This window comes from Psammomys obesus, unplaced genomic scaffold (assembly GCF_907164565.1).
Source record: "Psammomys obesus unplaced genomic scaffold, mPsaObe1.curated_primary_1811, whole genome shotgun sequence".
In the NCBI taxonomy this organism is placed as follows: domain Eukaryota; kingdom Metazoa; phylum Chordata; class Mammalia; order Rodentia; family Muridae; genus Psammomys; species Psammomys obesus.
The window spans coordinates 3,741,873-3,761,701 of record NW_026590486.1 but is presented as its reverse complement, the minus strand read 5'-3'; the positions used below and the strand labels follow the sequence as shown (position 1 = coordinate 3,761,701).

The 19,829-nt window shown below is 41.6% G+C and overlaps 1 protein-coding gene across 1 annotated transcript in view; it reads right to left on the bottom strand.

Annotated features, from left to right (window-relative positions):
- The window catches only part of Atp10a (ATPase phospholipid transporting 10A (putative)), a 183,923-nt gene that overhangs the window by 97,349 nt on the left and 66,745 nt on the right, over nucleotides 1–19,829 (bottom strand). The window contains exon 2 of the mRNA XM_055607510.1: nucleotides 10,062–10,266. Within this exon, the coding sequence (XP_055463485.1) occupies nucleotides 10,062–10,266 (205 nt within the window). The remainder of the gene's footprint in view (nucleotides 1–10,061; nucleotides 10,267–19,829) is intronic.

Sequence of the window (19,829 nt, the reverse complement as noted above, 5' to 3'; positions counted from 1 at the left end):
TATATATATATATATATATATATATATATATATATATATATATATATTAAATAATATTACCAAATAATGGGGTGACCTAGCCCAGCTAGACATTTATCATCACCAAACGAAGCTTCCAGCCTGGGAATCGGCTACATCTAATTGAGTTGTTGGCTAAAAGGGTCTCATGGGAATTCCCAGACAACCCAGGCTATTGCCAAGACTATTTGTAGCTCTCCACAAACTGATAGTAAGACACCACTGATTAAGACCTACACAATTGATTGAATATGGAGGAGTTGAGATATTATCTATCTAGAGCCTTCACTCTATAAACCAGTGTTCACGGCACTGGAAGGTATTGTGCACATTACCAGCGTTGAAATGTAAACATCAAACCAGATGCAAATCCTTTGATCTATGATGGCAACATGCAGGAAGTTCTGCTGGAGCAATGCTGATGCAAAGCTTGTGGGACTAATCAAGTATTAGGTGACTGGATTTAAGAGCCAGTCCAAAAAATGGAACCGATACCCAATGCTGCTTCGGTAGCCAAGAACCTGAGGCTAAATAGGTCAGGGACCCAGGGGGAAAACTAAAGGAACATGCCAATAAAATGACTGCTAATGACACTTGCTATACTCAGAGAGCAGTGCCTTACTCAGCTATGATCAGAGAAGCTTCCCCCTGCAACAAATGGGAATACAGAAACCCACAGCCAGAACATATGCAGAGAAGGAAAGACCTTGAAATACTCCACACTAAATAGGATGTCTTCAACCAATCCTTTCCCTCAAGGCTCAGGGAACTTTATGGAAGAGGAGGTAAAATCATGCAAGCCAGAGTGCATGGAGAACAAGGAAACAAGGCCTTCTAAATTCAGAAAAAAAAGACGCACACACACAGGTCTGCACAGGTCTGCACCAGATGGGGTCCTAGAGCTAAAAGGAGAAGTGGACACATTCCTAACCCAGAAGCTATCTCCAGCTGATAACAACTTGCAAATAAAAAATTTAGGTTTTTTTTTTTTTCTTTTTCTCAAAAGGAGTCTCACTGAGGAAACAAACCACTCTTAAGGGTAGGCCCCATGCCCAGAAGTAGATGGCCAATACAGAATGAATTCAGTGGCATCTTTGGGTGTACTTTGTCTCATAATGCTGAGTTGAAACTGTTTTTGTTTTTTGGGTTTTGTTTTAATTTTACAGGTCCTTTGCATGTATATATTATGGCTTCCTAGTGTGTGTTTAAGTAAGATTCCTGTGTGTGCAAACATGTGTCTCTGTATCTATGTGTTGCTTGTGCTTTTCTCCAGGCATTTTTTCTTTGTTTGTTTTTCCTATCCATATTTGTTTATTTTTGTTTTAGCTTATTGTATTTTATTACTGTTTTTATCTGCCTGTTTGTTTACTATCAAGATACAGAAAGGGTACAGGTCCAGGTAGGAGGGGAGATGGAAAGGAACTGGGAAGAGTAGGGGAGGTAAAACAATAATCAGAATATATTGTATAAAAATTTATTTTCAGTATAAAAGTTGAAACATCAGTGACCAGTTGGAAAAGGGTGTGGCACACAGTGAGTGAAAGGAGTACAGCTGGCACTGCTAGAGGGTGAAGGCATTTTGCCACTTCACCCAAAGATACCACAGTATAGACTGCAAGGATCCCTAAATGTTATCAGCTTGGCTCCTGCGTGCTACCATCAAGACCAGCAAGACATGATAGAATCTCTCTCTCTTTTATTTTTATGTATTATATGTATTATATGTAATATATATTACAATTTATTCATTATATATCCCAATTGAAGCCCCCTCCCTCAACTCTCCCAGTCCCACCCTCCCTCCCTCTTCCTCTCATCCCCTTCCTCTAGTTCACTGAAAGGGGGAGTTCTCCTCCTCTCCCATCTGTTCATAGCTTATCAAGTCTCATCAGATCTGCCTGGATGCTCTTCCCTCTGTCCTTGCAAGATCCCATCACCAGGGGCAAGTAATCAAAGAGCAGGTAATCAAGTTCATTACAGAAGCAGCCCCTGCTCCCCTTACTCAGGAACCCACAAGGAGACTGAGCTGCCAATTGGTACATCTGAGCAGTTAGCCATATAATATAGGATAGTCATACTAAAATCTACAGACCTAAAGAAGCTAAACAAGGACCACCCTCGGGATGGTGCTTAAATCTTATTCAGAATGGCAAACAGGATAGACACCAGAAGTGATGTAAGAGAGGAAGCAGAATGGAAGTCTACTATAGACTTCAGGGGAATCGAAGCAGATGCTGAGACTCACAGCTAAACTTTGGGCAGAGCACAGAGAGTCTTATGGAAGAAGGATGGGGAATAGAAGGACATAGAGGGGACAGGAGCTCCACAAGACCACCAACAAAGCTAAAAATCTTGAGCCCCAGGGACCTGCAGAGACTGAGGCAACAACCGAGGACTATGCATGGAGAGAACCTGATAGAATCTGTAAGACACTGGGCCAGTGGAAGAAATTAGGACAGTGGGGAGGGGTTGTGGGACCACCAACCCCTTCCTCTCTCTCTCTCTCTCTCTCTCTCTCTCTCTCTCTTTTTCTGGCCATAGGTGAGTGAGTTTGCTCAGTCTTGTGCTTCCACCACATCTACTAAAAAAACGGGTCATGAACTGACACCTCCCAAACAATGAGTCAAAATTATCAGTTTGTTTCAAGTATTTGTTTCAGGAAAAGAAAAGGATCCCAGGCTAGCCTCAAATCCCCTATGTAGCTGAGGATGGCATTAAACCCCAGATTCTCTTTCCAGTTTCCCAGGGGACCTTTTTGCTTTTAACTCTGAGACAGACAGACAGATTTTGTCCTCAGAATCTGACCCTTCATAATCCCTTTCCAGCCTTTTTTAAATAAATGACAAGAGTTCACAGGCCACAGAATCTCCCAGAGCCAAGGCAAAGACCCAGGCTTCAGAGTCTACCTTGGAGAATTTCCTGCCTGGTGGTCAAGGCTCCTCATGCTAGATAAAGGCCGGATGAGCAAACCAACCAACCATTTGATGTTTTGTCCAAAACAAACCTAGATCTGTAAGCCTTTGAAGTTGACCTAAGTTAGCTCTTCTTAGCACACAATGAAAAGCTTACTTTCAGCCCTTGACAAGTGCCCTTGATGAAAGTCAGTCCAGGTGAATAAGAATTACTTGTTCTTTTAGCTCAAAGACAAAGCTTAAATAAGACATTTTTTCTTTGTTGAATCTTTGGAGTGGGAGGCACATTTGGATTACTGGCTGTAGATCTCGGGGCTTCAAATATCCTAAGTACCCACTAGTGAAAGAGATGGAAGAGTGGGACAGAGAGAGGGACAGAGATACAGAGACAAAGAGGGAGAATATCTTTAAATGGTTCTGGGCCAATTCTTGACCTACAGGCCTTTGACTTGATATCACTAAGTAGCTAATCTTTGGAGCCCACAGGAGGACATTTCTCATCACAGTCAGTGATATCCACATTTCTCTTTAGTAGGTGAAGAACTGTGGGAAGTAAAGGCATTCTAATGTGTACAATATATGACTAAAAAATGCTTTACTGAATCTGACAGGCTAGAGAAGCTTGGTTTTGTTCCAGCATAGTTAAGATTCTCAAGGGATCCTTAAGTAACTTTTCAGCACAAGTCACTCATTAGCATAACCAAGTATAAGGCTCTGAATTCATCTCACTATTAAATTCAATTCTGATCCTATCAGATATCATGGTTCCAAACACACTTGAGGCGGTAACAGCGTTTTCTGAAGTCAATTTCATGTCTTGTAAGGTCTGGTTTACATTCCCATCATTAGAAAAATCAAATGTGCCCCTGCATCTCTCTGCTTCCATCTCCTCTACCTATGGATGGGTGAAACTCTAAGATGCACTTGCACCAAAATGAGGGCTGAAACTTAACACTGCTTTTGGAAGCCACATGCAAACTAAACAGGCCCAGGTTGTGAAATGCAGAGGTAGGGTTGTAGAACTTAGAAACAGTGGCTATAACTAAAATGTAGTGAACTGGTCTCTGGTATGTTCTGTGGACATGGTGAAGTTTCTGCCTATTTGATACTCTGCTCACAAAACAACTGGGAGACAAATGATACCAGGCAGGGCCCTTCAACAAGCAGCAGAGTGTTCTTTAGTCCACTTTGTAATGGATGGACAGTCTGGGCACACTGACCTAAGACCTGCCCTCACAGTCATGTCAATGATGAGGCTGGAGACACTGTTCCACAGAACATTATCTGAGAGACTCACTGTTTCTAGAACACAGTGTTATCAGGGCAGAAAAGATTATTTGTCCTTTGAAAAATTTAAAAATAATGCAAGTCAGGCATGCTGGTACATGTCCATAATCTAGCACTACACGAAGCTGAGGCAGGAAGATCACAGCAACATCTTGTTTCTGAAAATTAAATGAAATAAAATGCAAAAGTAATGTAAAGTTATCACCTCAGAAAAGCAGTATAGTGTGTGTACTATATATTCATATTTGCACATACTTATGTATACATGTTCTTGTGTACAGACATACCCAAAAACATATGCACTCACACTCACTTATAAATAGAAACTTAGCATCAATTGGGAAAGACCCACTCAAGAAAAAAACTATCAGAACACACTCTCTCAGTAAACCAAGCAACAAAGAAACCACTCATGAGGGCTCTTCTCCAACAGAAACAGCCTCTGGTTCACCTGCCCTCCTCTTCTCACCATCATCTGAAACTCCAACCCCTGCCCCCACCCCATGTTTCATGACCTGACTTCTGCTTGGTTACTTCCACCTACTCCTTGCCACGTCAACCTTTTACCTAGTTTACTTACTTAACATAAGCAATATGAGGATCAGGAGAACATGCTTCTAGTTTTGATTAACAAAACTCTGAATGAATATTTGTTGAATGAATCAAAATTTGCAAAGAAAAAGTGTTCTATATGACCTGAGATACTTAGAGAATGCTTGGAAAAGCTCTGATTCTGCAAATCTGTTCATACAACTATTCCAGGTGAGCTGGAACTTCTTCCTGGGGCTGTAGGACTGTGAGTGGGCTGTGAAACAGAGAAAACCTGAATGATTCTGAGCCCTCCCTGGAGTTCAGACAGCACCCCCTTACTCCAGCTCCACCCAGTGCAGCAGATGGAAAGATGGTAGGCAGAGTATCTGCCTTTGCTTTATCTATTTCACACTGATAAGAAAATGTGATGATCATTATTTCACAGGATTCGTTTTTAACATGTAAATTTTTAAACATAATGTTTACTGTACCTCAATTGCAAAGGCATGTTAAGGTCTAAGAGAGCTGAAAAAAAATGTGACTCACAAATGTGAATGCAATTTTTAGCGCTGGAATCCCTTTCTGAATTTTTGGATGCTATCATTCAACTCCAAGCTTTAAACTAAACCTTTCTTTTTAAGTCAAAACCTTCAAGTTTACAACAGAGGGCTTAATGGTGGAGCCACCCACCTAGTCTGGATCCTCATCTTTATATCAGGTCTGGGTGGGACATGCCCATCACCTCCTGCCTGTCTTATAGCCTCTCAACTATGTTGAGTTTTATCCAATATGCTTCATTAAATAAACACATTTCCACCACTCAGGGTGTGTGTAGGTCCGTCTTTATGACTACACCAAAGAGCTAACATCCTAGCCTTTATTCTAGCCTTCAGATTAGGTTCAAGCCCCTCTTTCTAGAAACATCCTCTGACAGCTGAGGATGGGCACATTTTCTAACCTCAGACCCAAACAGAAGCATCAGCTGATGGACATGAACTAGTCCCGGTTCTTTAAATTACTAGGCCTGGCAGACATGAGCCACTCTCTCTTTTTTTTAATTTAATTTTTTTATTATTAGTTACATTTTATTAACTCTGTATCCCAGCTGTATCCCGCTCCCTTATTCCCTCCCAATCGCACCCTCCCTCCCTCATCTCCTCCTTGCCCCTTTCCAAGTCCACTGATTGGGGAGAACCTCCTCCCCTCTCATCTGACCCTGTTTTATCAGGTATCTTCAGAACTGGCTGCAAAGTCCTCCTCTGTGGCCTAGCAGGACTGTTCCTAGGAGTCTACTGTAGAAGGCATATGAAAGACTCTACTTGGCAGTGTTTCAAAGCAGATACTAAGACTCATAACCAAACCTTCGGCAGAATGCAGGGAATCATATGAAAGAAGGGGAGTTAGTATGACGTGGAAAGGATAGGAGCCACTCCCTCTTTTTTACAGTTTCTATAAGCAGATGAACACTTTATCCAACCTGTAAGAGAATGTGTAGGAGAGGTGCTAAATTCTGTCTTGTCAGTAGAGGGCGCTGGTGGAAGGTGGAGGAGTAAAGGACTACTTCCAGGTGAGTGAGGGGAGAAAGACTGAGGAAGTGGGAGGGAGAGAAGAGAAAGAAGGAGGTGAGACAGGGAGAGAAAAAGAGAGACAGAGACAGAGAGAGGGAGAGGGGGAAAGAAAGAGGGAGATAAACAGAGAGAGAGGACTTAGCCATACCTTGTCCATGGTAATGAAAGCAAAACTTCATGGGCTCTATCCCAGTCTGGGCTGCTTCTCCCTACAAACTCACCTCGCCTCTCATACTCAAGGCCTAGGGCTCCTTAGGGACTGTCTAGAAGGCATCTACCCATCTTGAGTATGGCTCACTGCAGCTGCAAGAGCTATCTATCTTAGGAACATACAGAGTGCAGCCTGTATGTAGCAGTCAGTAGCCAGTGATCAGAGGCTCCCATGGAATCCAGCAAATTCCCAAGCTTGGCAACTCTATAAATCCTCTGCAGTAAACTTGCATCAAGTTACAAAACTACAGCCCCTCAGCAGTCCCCCACCCTATAAGCTATGGTAGTCCCTGAGCAGCAGTCCCTCATCCTATAAGCTATGGTAGTCCCCGAGCAGAAGGCTGTGTTTATCTCAGACCTGCTACTTGCAACAGCTTTGCCTACACCACTCAGGTTTTACTGCTTATCTCACCTTAGGTTTGCTTCACATCTGTGATGGAGTCTTAGCTCCGAGGCAGAACACCTGCCCAATGAGTGTGCCACTCTGTGCTCCATTACTAGAGCCACAAGAACACATAAAAGTCTTTGATAGACTTTCTCTGATGTAGTCATGTATGACTTGTCTCCTGCCTGGAGTCCGATGACACACTCACTTTTTATCCCCTGTGAAAATGGCAAGGTTGTTCTTATCCTTATAAAACTAGAAAAATAAAAATCCCTTCTAATTTAAGTTTTCCTGAAGTCTATTCCTTTCAGTTTGCCATCTATCAAACTGATAAAATATTACTTTGAATCTTACATGAATCAAGATCCAGAATATGGTCTATTATTCATCTTTCTATGATGTAATTAAAAAACAGCTTAAATACAGGGAACTTACATTGTATTGCTCCTATAAGAAGCCTAGTTTGCCAGTTGTTGGGCATTTAAAGTCGAAGACTTATGGCTTTTTACTTTCTATATAGGAAATAAATAAACAAATTTCAAAATTACAGTGTATATACAGTAATTCTGAAAGTGAAAAATACATCAATAAGAGAACCAAAATGTTCATACATCTTGAAGGAATTTGCTGCTGTCAAAGAAAACTGTTACTAAAAAGTCAGAATTATTTAGTTGTTAGTTTGACCCAATTTGACTAGATTATGACTCAGTTCTATTTGCTTCCTCATGTTTCCCTAGAGGGTGATAGAGAACAACCATTTGCATTAGTTACTTTTCCTGCTGTGACAAAACACAAGGCAGAAAGCAGCTTGAGGGTTTATTTCTTCAGTTCCACAGATACAGTGTACCATGGCTGTCACTGCAGTCAGGACAGCAGACACAAAAGGTGACATGGTCACATGCATCTGTAGTCAGGAAGTGGAGCCTGATGTATGCCTGTGCTCTTGCTTCCTCCTTTCTATTCAATCCACAAATCCCAGCCCATGGGATGGTGTTACCCACAGTTAAGGTGGGTCTCCCACCTCCATGAACCACAAATTTCTTCACAGATATCCCCAGAGATTTGTTTCCAAGGCGATTCAAAATCCCATCAAATGAACAAGATTAAACCACCACATCATCTTTGAATCTTGAGCATCCTACTTACATCTATGAAGTGTCACAGTTGCTGTTTGAGAAACAAGGGGAGTTTAGGTGAATTCAGAAGTTGAAGAGTAAAAGATATAAAATGAGTAAGTTCTTGGGAGTTAGCTAAGAAGTCAGTATTGTGACCATCCCTCCCACCATACTAAACACTTATACGCCACCTCATTCTGCATATCATCATCTTTTCCTCAACCTCAGCTACTCACATATGTCACCTCATCCTCTACACACTGCAGTACTTCTATGCTGCTCTTTGCACCCATTCCACCTCTTCCTGCCTCTTAAAGAGAAGTTGAGAACTGGAAGGAGACTTGTGTCCCTTGCAGCTGCCAATGCTGCATTGTTAGTCCCACACACACCCACTTGTATCCTGAGAGAAGGCAGAGGCTTCAGATTCTGGGACACAGTTGACCAGGTGAAGAAACCTAAACATAAGGCTGACTACTGCCAGGATTTACTTAACACAGACTGCATGTGGACCCAAACAACCACCAAATTCAGGAGAGCATAATCATCAGGCAAGGAGGAGACCCTAACAAACAGGCTTGGTATAAGAGTGTTCCATTCAAACAGACAAATGTGTGTATGGACATATATGCACATATGTAATACTTTGTATATATTTATGCATGTACATTAAGGTTTTCTGTTGTTTTGTTTTGTAGCATTGTCTTTTTCCATAGCCCACCTGGGCTTTGAGCTTTCCATCTTCTGCCTCAGTTTCCAGAGCAGCTTGAATTATAAACATGCACCATTACAATACAGGAATTTTAAAATTTTATATCTACAGTTCCACAAAATATATTTGGTAGGAAACTCAGATGGGTTTTCTGCTTTTTGTTTGTCTTTTGTTTCCTAGTCAAATATAAATGAGGAAATTGTGATGAAAACAAGAAAGAGCAGGACAGTAAGGCAAAGGCTTGTAGTGAAGTGATATCCAAGGAGGCAGCTGACTCAAAAATTCCTGCCACAGGTCTCAGCATTAGTCTCATTGCGGTCTTCTCAGAGTGTGAAGAGGCATCTCTGCCAGTGATGGTGAGTGATGTAAACTGCAAGACAATGCAAGAGTGGGAGGCAGGACTCCTAGCCCCTCAGCAGCCCTGATAGAGGAGTCACTTCGCCTGCAATGCCTACACTGCCTTCCTTCAGACCTGTAAACTGTCAAACAAAGCCAGTTGCTGACACCAGCCCCTTGAACCCTGGTTCTGAGCCCACCAAAACTTTATTGGAGAAATGGGTAGCATGATCCCATGTGGCAAAATAAATCCCAATGATACTCCCTTAAATGAAGGACTCACATCCTGTGGTCACTTTTCAAAGCATCCTTAGTACATACAGTGGCCAGACCTGAAAAAGTGACTCAGACAAGCAAAGCAGAATAGAGTAGGTGAGGTCAGGAGGAGGCTTCCCCACTTCCTTTTGACATGTCCAGAGGCTTCTGTGTCCTTACGTTACAGGGTGTTAGCACTGGATGTCCCTGCACAGACCTAGAAGGGGCAACCCTTTCTTAAGAACACCTATGGGAAAGCCCCTTGGGGATTCTGTATTTCCTAGCTTGTTTGTGGGTAAAACCTCCCTTTCTACTCCTCACTCAACCCCACTCTTATCTGAGACAGAACTCATCTTTTGAAGCCCGGAGGCTGAAATGAAAAAGTCTCTTGAGGAGATAATGTTCCCAACCTACATGGGAACAGGCTGTGACTCTGCTATGCTGCCATTTGGTGATCTAGCATAGTGACTGAGTAAACGCTGACTGTTTCAGAATGTTCACTCACAATTCTTCAAAGAATAAAACATCATTCTGAGAAACTCAGTAAGTGTACCCTGGAAATCACAGTCAGAAAAATCCCCATGCCCACAGGATCAGGTTGACCATGGGCTTTCGCAGGAAGAAAGGCTCTCAGACTCTCAGTGTCGGTCTACCAGAAAAAGTGGCCCAGCCCAGAGACAAAGACCCACAGAGGAGATAGATGCCTGTGGTGCTCTGAGAATGCAGACCACTTACAAGCTCCGAGAAGCCACGGACCACTTGCCGCCTCTTCAGGTTGGTCTCTCCATCCAGGTTAGCAGTCTCAATGTGACACAGCCCATCAGGGTCACTGGATGATAGCAGCAGAATGTCCGCAGGTATGATCTCATTGCAGCGAAGATGGACGAAGTCGCCTACTCGAATTTCTTTCCAGAATCGATTCACATATTTCTTTTCTTCCCTGGTGAGAGACTTCGATTAACACTGTTGACAAGATCCAACTATGCTGAGTTTGGCTGATGAGTATTTGAGGATCACTGAAACATTGTTTCTACTTTTTCACAACAGCAAGTTGTTTTTTAAGAACAAGCTTGAGGTTATAATTGGGTATAAGTCTATTTGAAATGGCCAGAATTGCAGAACTGTAGGGACAGACTGTGGAAGGCTACTGTGGCTGGAAGGTAGGTAGATGGAGACTGACTGCTTAAAAGGGGGCAGTGATTTGGGGTTGACAAAAATGTTCAAAGCTAGACAATGATGTAGGAGCTCACCACTGTGGAAGCCATAAATGTCATGAGCTTCATTACTTGAAAATGGTCAAAATCACCACTCCTGGACCTGTGCCCCAAAAACAGAAAGCAAGGATTTCTCCGTTCACTGTGGTATGACATTAGCCACAATGCAGAATTAAACCCTCCTCCCACTGATGGACAGGGAGACAATACAGTGCACATACAGTGGAACATTACCCAATACTTAGGAATGAAAGCTAGAACACAGGTGAATTGTGAAGATGCTGTGCTAAGTGATGTGAGAATTCACAAAAGGACTATCTCATGTTTCCTCTCATGAGGGACTTAGAACAGGGACATGTAAAGAGGAAGAAAGAGATCATAGTTATCAAAGGCTGGAGGAGGAAAAAATATTTATTTATAGATACAGTTTCTACCTGGTGATTTGGATATAGTGATAATGGTTAGACTGCACAGTATCATTAATGCTACTAAATTATATGCTTAAAATAGTTACAATGGCAGATTTTGTTATGTGCCACAAATTTTATTTCAAAAAATGCAACTTAATTGTAATGGTAATCTTTATGTTTATCTGCCTGAAATAAAAAGAATATAATTTTAAAACTTTAAACCCTGTGAAACTACGCTTATGTTGTACCTGTTTAACAAAATATTGGGTGGTCTGAGAGCTCTTGCAGGGCCTGGAAGTGATCTGTGAGCAATGACATATGTCACTATTGGGTCTACAAAATGGACAAGAGACCAGCATCTATCCTCTCGACCAAATCAAGAAGTAGCCCAGGACAACAGCTACAGTCACCAATTGCTGGAGCCTTCAGAACTTGCTAGTTAAGTCATTCACATGACCACAAGAAAAGCAAACCCAGTAATCCAACACAAAGGTTGTTTTTAGCAGTTTATTGGATGTTTATGTAAGTATGGAGTGTAAAGAATTGGCTGAATGTTTTCAGCTAAGTTCCACACTGGATCTGAAGAAACCCTTACAAACTTCAAGGGCTGCCTGCTATAAGTGCTTCCTTCAGCTTCTTCCCTGTTTCTTTTTCATTTCTCTCTCCTCTAATCTGTCTATCTTGGTCACTGTCTCTTGATACAGACACTATGTCGCCCAAGATGGGCTCAAACTTCTGGGCTCAAATGACCATACAAAAACTCAAGTAGCTGGAACTGCAGCTACATACCACCATGCCTGATACTTCTTTCAGTTTAAACCTCTATTTTTCTATGTTTTACTAATTCAAGATACATCAAACCAACTATATACAAAGCACAGCACCGGCAACTACAAAATAAGATTTAAATGTAGTGTTTGTCCTGGAACCTAAATGCTAAAAGAGAGACAACCACTAGAGAACATCCTGTGGGCTGTAGCAATCAAGCCCACGTGGTTGATCACACCTCCAACACAACAAAACGTCCTTCTATCCGGTCCACTATAATGATCACATAGGCTTACTATGTTTATCCCAAGGATCTATATGGTCCACTGGTCACACTAAGATTCCCCTCACCCCACCCCATCCAGAGATATTCTGAGGTAAGGCACAGAAGAGATACTCCATCACCCATCTTGCTTACTAATTAACAGTCTGATTCCTTCCAAATTTGGAGAACTATGAAGTTGATGTCAAACATATTAGACATATTAAGCACATTTAAAATTCCTTTTCTAAAGGTCAGACACCAAGTTTATAGCATTAGAAGCTTTTGCCTTTAATTTCCCTTCTTCATCATCACCATTCCTGGGTTTCTACAGAAAGAGCAAAACAATTTAAAAGAGGCAGTCCTTTTGGAAATCATTTCTACCACAGAGAATGGCAGTAGATGTACTCGAGTCCATGGGCTAGGCTTTGAGTTCAGTGGGACCCCCCAGATCGGATGATCTTGGGATCCATTCCAGGACAGTGATGATAGAAGGCAGAAAAGCTCAGCAGCACTGTCTTTGGTGAGTTTGTACATAGTATCAAAACTCAGCAAGCTCAGCTTGGCTTCCTCAATAGACCTCATTTTTAGAACCAGTAATAGAGAGAGGCATGTACATCCTAAAGGAAATTCCCTACCATAGCTAATCACTAAGGGCACTATGCAGAAGAAGCCTAAGGCCAGTCTTCAACGCGACATGGGACAGGCTCTAAGCAAGAGCAATACCACCCCCTTCAGGATATCTAGAAGAATAAGGCTCTGAGGAAAAGACCCTTCAGGTGCAGGAATTCCTGTCTTGGGCAGACCCTGTGAAATTCTAAGTTGGGAATCTTTTGTAAAAGAACAGTACGCAGGGCACATATTGCTGCCATAGACCAAGGATCCCTCACAAAATTCAAGCTGTATTCTTCTCATGATAAATGTCTTTGTATTTGTGATTATGTGTGATACATATGCTCACTTATGGGGAAAATAATAGATGCTACATATTTGTCAGTCTTTCCTAATATTATGGCTGGATTGTGTCCCACTAAGTAATTATGTTGAAGTCCTATCCACTACTATCTCAGACTACATTTGGAGATAGGGTCTTTCTAGAGCAGCAGTTCTTAACCTGTGGGTCACAACCCTTTTCGCAAACCTCTATTTTCAAAAAATATTTACATTGAGAGTCACAACAGCAGCAAATTACAGTTATGAAGTAGCAACAAAAATAATTTTATGGTTGGGCATCACCGAAATATGAGGAAGTGTATTAAAGGGTCACAGTATTAGAGAGAACCACTGCTCCAGAGGGAATGAGTGAAGAGAGTGTGGTGAGATGCTACTCTAGTCTTAGTTGTGTCCTTATAACAAGGAAAGAGCTATCAGAGATGTCCACACAAAATGAATGTGACAACACTGGTTAGATGGCTACTTACAGGCCAAGGATAGTACAGGACATTACAGACTCCTGAAGACACAGCTCTGAATACTTGGCTGTGGCAGGCCACATAGATTAATACAGCACATAGCCATTTCAACAAGGTCTGCTTAGTGCCAGACCTCTGCAAAAGTGAGCTAAAGGTTATCATCACATAATGACATAACAGCTGTGTAGCCGTGGTGTAATGCATGACTTCAGGCCTGCAGTAATGCTGGCACAGAGCTGTTGCGCTGCAAGTGGCATTTAGCACAGCAGATAAAATCATGTATAGAATATGATATTAGATGGGGAGTGATGATGTCTCTGGTTTGTATACTTACTCCACTACACATTTTATGTTTTTTTTTTGTTTGTTTTCCCCCTCGTGCTGGGGGAACAAAGCCCACAGCTGTTCTACTACTGAGCTAAAATAAACCTCCAACGCCTTCATGATAATTTTAATGCACACATCCAGTTATAAATAATGTTTACTCTAAAGCAGCGTGCTGATTCCTCTAGCATCAGCAAACATCCATGGTTAGAGTGTCTTTTGATTGCCTCAAGATAGCACATGCAGTGACAACATATAAGTGTGTAACTATGTGCACACCACTACGACGTTCTTACAAGAACAAGATGGCCTGATGGTGCCTGTGTGAGAAAGCATCCCCACTGTTAGGCATTGCATGACTACTACCTCTCTCGGGACTTTGAATCTTATGTCTCTAGCTAGAAAGAGCTCACAGTTGAATTGCCAAAAAAAGATGAGCAGAGCAGAGAGGTTGAATGAGGGCAGCACAGTGTGTGATTTCTTCACATGCTTGTACTAAGCAGGCTACTGGGGCACAGGGAATGCACTGTAGAGAAAGCAGAAGTAAATTAACCTGATGCCCAGTGGCCTCTTAGAAGCACTCTTTTTGAGGCTTTGGCCAGGTGACCTACTTAGGTTTACTTCCACTTTCCTCAGACTTCTGTGCTCAGTGCTCAAGTGGTTACACAGTCAACAATCTTTTCCACAAGGAACACCCCAGGGGCCACAGTACTCCATCTCTGCAGATGCCTTTAGTGTACCCCACCCAAAGAAAGCTATTCTTTTCCAGCAACTGTGGGCCACCTGAGATAAATGGGTTGCACTTTCTATAGTAACGGAGATGGGCTTGTGCTATAGCTCAATGGTAAAGAATATGCCAAGCATACATTAGGTCTTGGGTTCGATCCTAACACACACACAAAAAAAAGATAGATAGATAGATAGATAAGATAGATAGAGAGATGATAGATAGATAGATAGATAGATAGATAGATAGATAGATAGATAGATAGATATCATCCATGTATTTTTCTATATTTTCTATATGGATAGAAAATTTTTTAAAAATTGGATAAACAGAGAGGATTTACAGCAATCATAGTCCTCTACACAGCAGATGAGTTTATAGCAATTTTAGAAATGACACTGTTTATAAAGAGAACATATTGAATTCTTTTTAAGGACAGATGCTACCCCTATGTGGCAGCAGATTTCAAGAAGACCCTAAGACCTTTAACACTGGTGCACGGGAAACATGCATAGCTTCTGTGGATGGGTTGGAGTCAGACACACCTATGGAATACAGGTGACCAATCATCCTGTTATAAGCTGACACATGGGGCAACTTCCAGTAAGGTATGGACCTAGCCATATGTCTTGTGAATCTATGTCTGGTATCAGAGAAAGAGATGTGTATGGGAGCAATGAAGAGGCTACATGGCCAGGACCTGAGGGTGAACCCCTCACCCATCAGCCAGAATGAGAATGGAATACCTCAGACTGTCTTAGTAAGTTTCGGGTGTTTTGTTTTGTTTTGTTTCTATAAGTGAATACAACACACTGGATAATATATAAACCAAAACAGCAGCATATTTAGCTCAGTAGAAAGTAGGAGGTTCAAGGTCAATGGGCAGTGTCTGATGAAGTACTTCTTTGAAGGCAGGAAATCTGCCTTCACACAAAGTAGTATGAGGTATCATGAGAAGGGAGTCCAAGGACAAGGGATAAACTGGCTTTTGTGACAGAGATGGTCTTGAAATAACCCAGAAGTTCCTTAATCTGTGGGAGAATAGATCATTGTTATAACTCTTAGTTGCTTACAATGAGGATTAAATTTCCTTGTAAATTTTTGCGGGATCATTCCCAGACCTACCCAATAGAAAGAGGTAGAAAAGCATACCTTCTCCTAAATGCAGAAGCTGTGGAACTTTCTATGGGAGGACAGATGGTCCCTTTTGCCTGACAAGACTCAAGAGTAGAGGATCCAGCTAATCCCTGCTGGCCATAGAAAGTGTGAGATCATGTTGTGTAATGTTTAGCAACTTGTGTGTGTGATATTTATTACACAGCCATAAAAAATTAAACATGTGATCTCTAATTCCTACACCAAGGTAAAGGCACTCTAACCCTCCCTCTCCCCTCTCCCCTCTCTTCCTCTTACTCCATTTTCTTCCTTTTTCTTTTCTCGTCTTCTCTGTCCCAAGCACCCCATAGTCTATACACAAAGCAGTAAACAAGAAATGTTCTTAGCATTTAGTTCTATAATACCCATGACTGAGAAAGAACTACCTCATGAAAAGGAAGTCCACCAGAGCATAAAATGACATACAAACAAAGGAATTTGACAGTGAACAGTCTTGGAGCATGTGCTGAGATATGGTCACACAAAAATCATGGTCACTCGAGAGGAATGATAACTAGCTCTTCTGTTTGCTGAGTTCTCAGCTCAAGATACAAGAGGGGACTAATCTAAGACTGTCAATCCAAGAAAAGCTCAGAGCGCACTTATGAAAGAGAAAATGTGTGTGTTCCTTAGACTTACCAACTAATAGTGACTGGAGAGTTCGTGGACCCTAGAGCAGTGGTTCTCAACTTAATGCTCTGACCCTTTAATACAATTCCTCGTGTTGTGGAAAAATAATTTTCATTGCTACTTCATAACTTTTACTTTGTGACTATTATGAACTGCAGTGTAACCCCCACAAAGGGGTCACCACCCCCAAGTTGAGAACCACTGTCCTAGAGGATAACCTACTGCCACTTTTCTAAACCAATGTAATTTGTGACTATTCTAGATACTTACCCTTATACCCACAGATAAATGTAGCTTCATCCTTTAGTCAAAACAGCTTTTTGCAACAAATGGAGACTGCTACAGAGATGCATACCTCATCAAATTACAGAGAATAAGTATCTGTGGGTGATCAGCCCCAACTGATGTACCTACAATGCAATCTTTACACACAAGGCTCATGGGAAATTGGAAAGGAAAAAGGTGAAAATATTGTAAACCAGAGGACCAAGCAAAAGAGTGTTATCTACACATGGTAACATATCAACAATATGGATACTTTACCAATACCTACATAATGACTACACTAATGGACATGCCAATGAAAAGGGGAGAAATCTTACAAGAGCTGGAGGCAGTCAGTGACAGCTGAAAGAGAAAATCATTTTTCTCCAGTTTTGAGTTCCAGTCCCAAGTGGTCATCCCTAAACACATGAACGTAGGAGCAACACTAAATGGACTCAGTGAAGTTCTTGGTTTTGGTGGGGAGGTGGGGATGGGGGTGGATGAATGCATGTGTGCATGTATATATGTAACAATAATGAAGAAGAGGTCATGAATTTGAGGGGCCACAGGAGGAGTTGGAGGATGAGAGGAGTGGAAATGAAGTAAATGTAGTACTCATGTTTGAAATTCTAAAACAAACGTAAGTAAGAAATATAGTAATAAAAATAAGAAACAAAGACAAAAACAGCAAAAGAATGTCTTATGAGCAAAAGAGCCAGGCCTAAGGCTACAGGCAAAAGCAAGTCCTTTCAAGGAAAGCAAAGGTCCTGTCGCCTCAGAATGGGGTTGAAATCTGGCCTGGTCAGTCAGCCACAAATCACAGATGTCCCTGCAACATCACCTTTCAGCCTCTGTTTGCTCAGCTGGAAAGCAAAGTGTTGTACAGATGTGTGGGAATCTGAGGTCTCCATAGTTTTCTTCTGGGGAAACATTGTTAACCCTTTATAATCTGACACATTTTACCTTGCTGCTCTCATCTGACCCTTATTTGTCTATCATAGACACTCCAGGAATCTTGTATAAGAATTAGGATGACCAATTTCATTTAAAGGAAAAGTAAAACAATCCCTCAATTCATTATTTTGATCATTGGCTTAAACTTGGTTAAAACTAGTTTATTCTTAGAAATCATGTTTTTTTTTTTTTTTAATTTAAAGTAATTGTTTTATCTAGCTAATAAGAACTTTTGCTTAGGTCAAGAAATTGATATGACTTCTTCATAAACTGAAGATTTAAGCATTGTTTAGAGATGTATACATCAGGATTTCCACTCAGTGTATGATTTTTTTTGTGGCTCTCCAGTGTTTCCACAGTGAGAGTGATCTCTACTGTGCAATTACTAATGTCTTGAGAGTAGAGAAGATCTATTTCTAGAATGGAGGATGGGGGACACTATAAGAACAAATGAGAGGTAATTCATCTCCATTGCCAAATGACTGGATTTGAAATTACCTAGGAGACACAACTCTGGATATACCTGTGAAGGCATTTCTAGAGATGTTTAGCTGATGCAGGAAGACTCTCCTTCACTGTGGCTGGCACAATACCATGGACCACAGAATAAATAAAATGAAAAAGACAGAAAGCAGCACCAGTATTGCTCCTATCTGTACTTCTTGACTGTGGGTGCAATGTGGCCAGCTGCCTCATTCTTCTGCTGTCATGCCTTTGCTACGATGATAGGCTATGCTCTCAAACTATGAGGCAAAATAACTCTTTCTTCCTCATATTGCTCCTATCAGGTGTTGAGTACAGAAATGAGAGAAGTAATACAGGAAATGAGAGACTACTCTTCTACTTCAATGGGGATGAACATTTAGGCTATTTGTCCTCAGAAGTAAAGGGTTGTTGTTGTTGTTTTGTTTGAGGTGAAGACAGATTCTGGTGTTTCTCGCAACCAGGTAAGCATAGGGTTCCCTGGTGCCCAGCCATGTCCTGTGAGCCCTGAAAGCAAAAGACTATAGAGTGCTGTACTTTCTGCATTAAACCCTAATTTACCCTTCCATGCTGAGGGAATGCAGCTGGAAAACAGTTCTGGAATGTGTGCATGGAATTGCCACATCCTCTAGCTTTTGCAAACTGTAACTCCCAGTAGCTCACCCATCTATGCAAACATTCCTGGCATGCATTCATCTCCCTAGAGACTTACTCAGCACTCAAGTACAGCAGTCTGTTGAGTCTCTTGAAAGACATAACTGTTCTTCAGAACAGCCCTCCATGCAAGGGGATTGGATACTCCAGAGTTTTTATTTGGGGTCTTTAGCGAACACCAACGGGTGTAGATGGCTTAGATTGTAGTTTCTCTCAGCACTGAGACTGCATCATCTTAGTACTGGCAGTAAATATAACCAAAAAGTGAACACAGCTCTCTCCACACCATGTCTGACGAAGTCACAACACAGTGAACTCTCCAGCCTATACCTTGGGAAGCCTTCTTTTGGTCCTAACAGTGTGTTCCCTTTTGCACAGAGAAAGGAGCCCTAAAGGGACTGAGCAGTCCAATGTTACAAACCCACGTTACTCTGAATCCACAATGACGAAGAGGTTTGACCTAGAAAGCACATGTGATCTGGTGGCCTAAAGAAGAGACATCTCACATAGACGAAGCGAGAAACCTTACCTCCTCCCCTATTCATTTGAAATTGTTCCGGTGAGACTGGTGTGGCCTAAGAATGCATATTGGTATGCATGCTAAAGAAACAAAGGCAGCTGGTGCTGGAACATACATTGCAGTGTTTGAGGGGAATAGAAAAGCAGTGCCTAGTCCTTTTGTCAAAATGCCCACACATTTGTAAACAATCATAGAGACATCATCCAAGCTCAAAAGACACCAAATTATAGTTGATGCTACAAACTGGCACATGCACCCTAAATAGGCCTGAGTAGACTGAGAGATTAGCCATTATTCCTGTGAACATATGTGTCCAGAACCACCTGAGCTGTGGTTATAGAAGGACAGTGCTCTGCTGTGGTCTCCCACTCTGGGCACTCCTCTTTGGAGTTCTCTTTGAGGTGGAAAGCTGTTTTTTTGTTTGTTTGTTTGTTTGTTTTCCTGGCTTCAGGCTGAGTGGCAGCTCTGAGAACTGCTCCCTCTTTAAAAAAATCAAATCTGACTGCATGAAGAAGCCACAGACCTCAGGTTTGTGTCCCAGGTGGCATAAAGCCACTCTATATATTCTCACATGATCCTTTTACAGGGTGTATTTATAAACCTACTAATCCGTTGACTTCAGAATGATGGACTATTGCTAATGATGCCTCCCATCTGGCCACTGCTTAATGTTACACAGCCCAGATATATATATATATATATATATATATATATATATATATATAT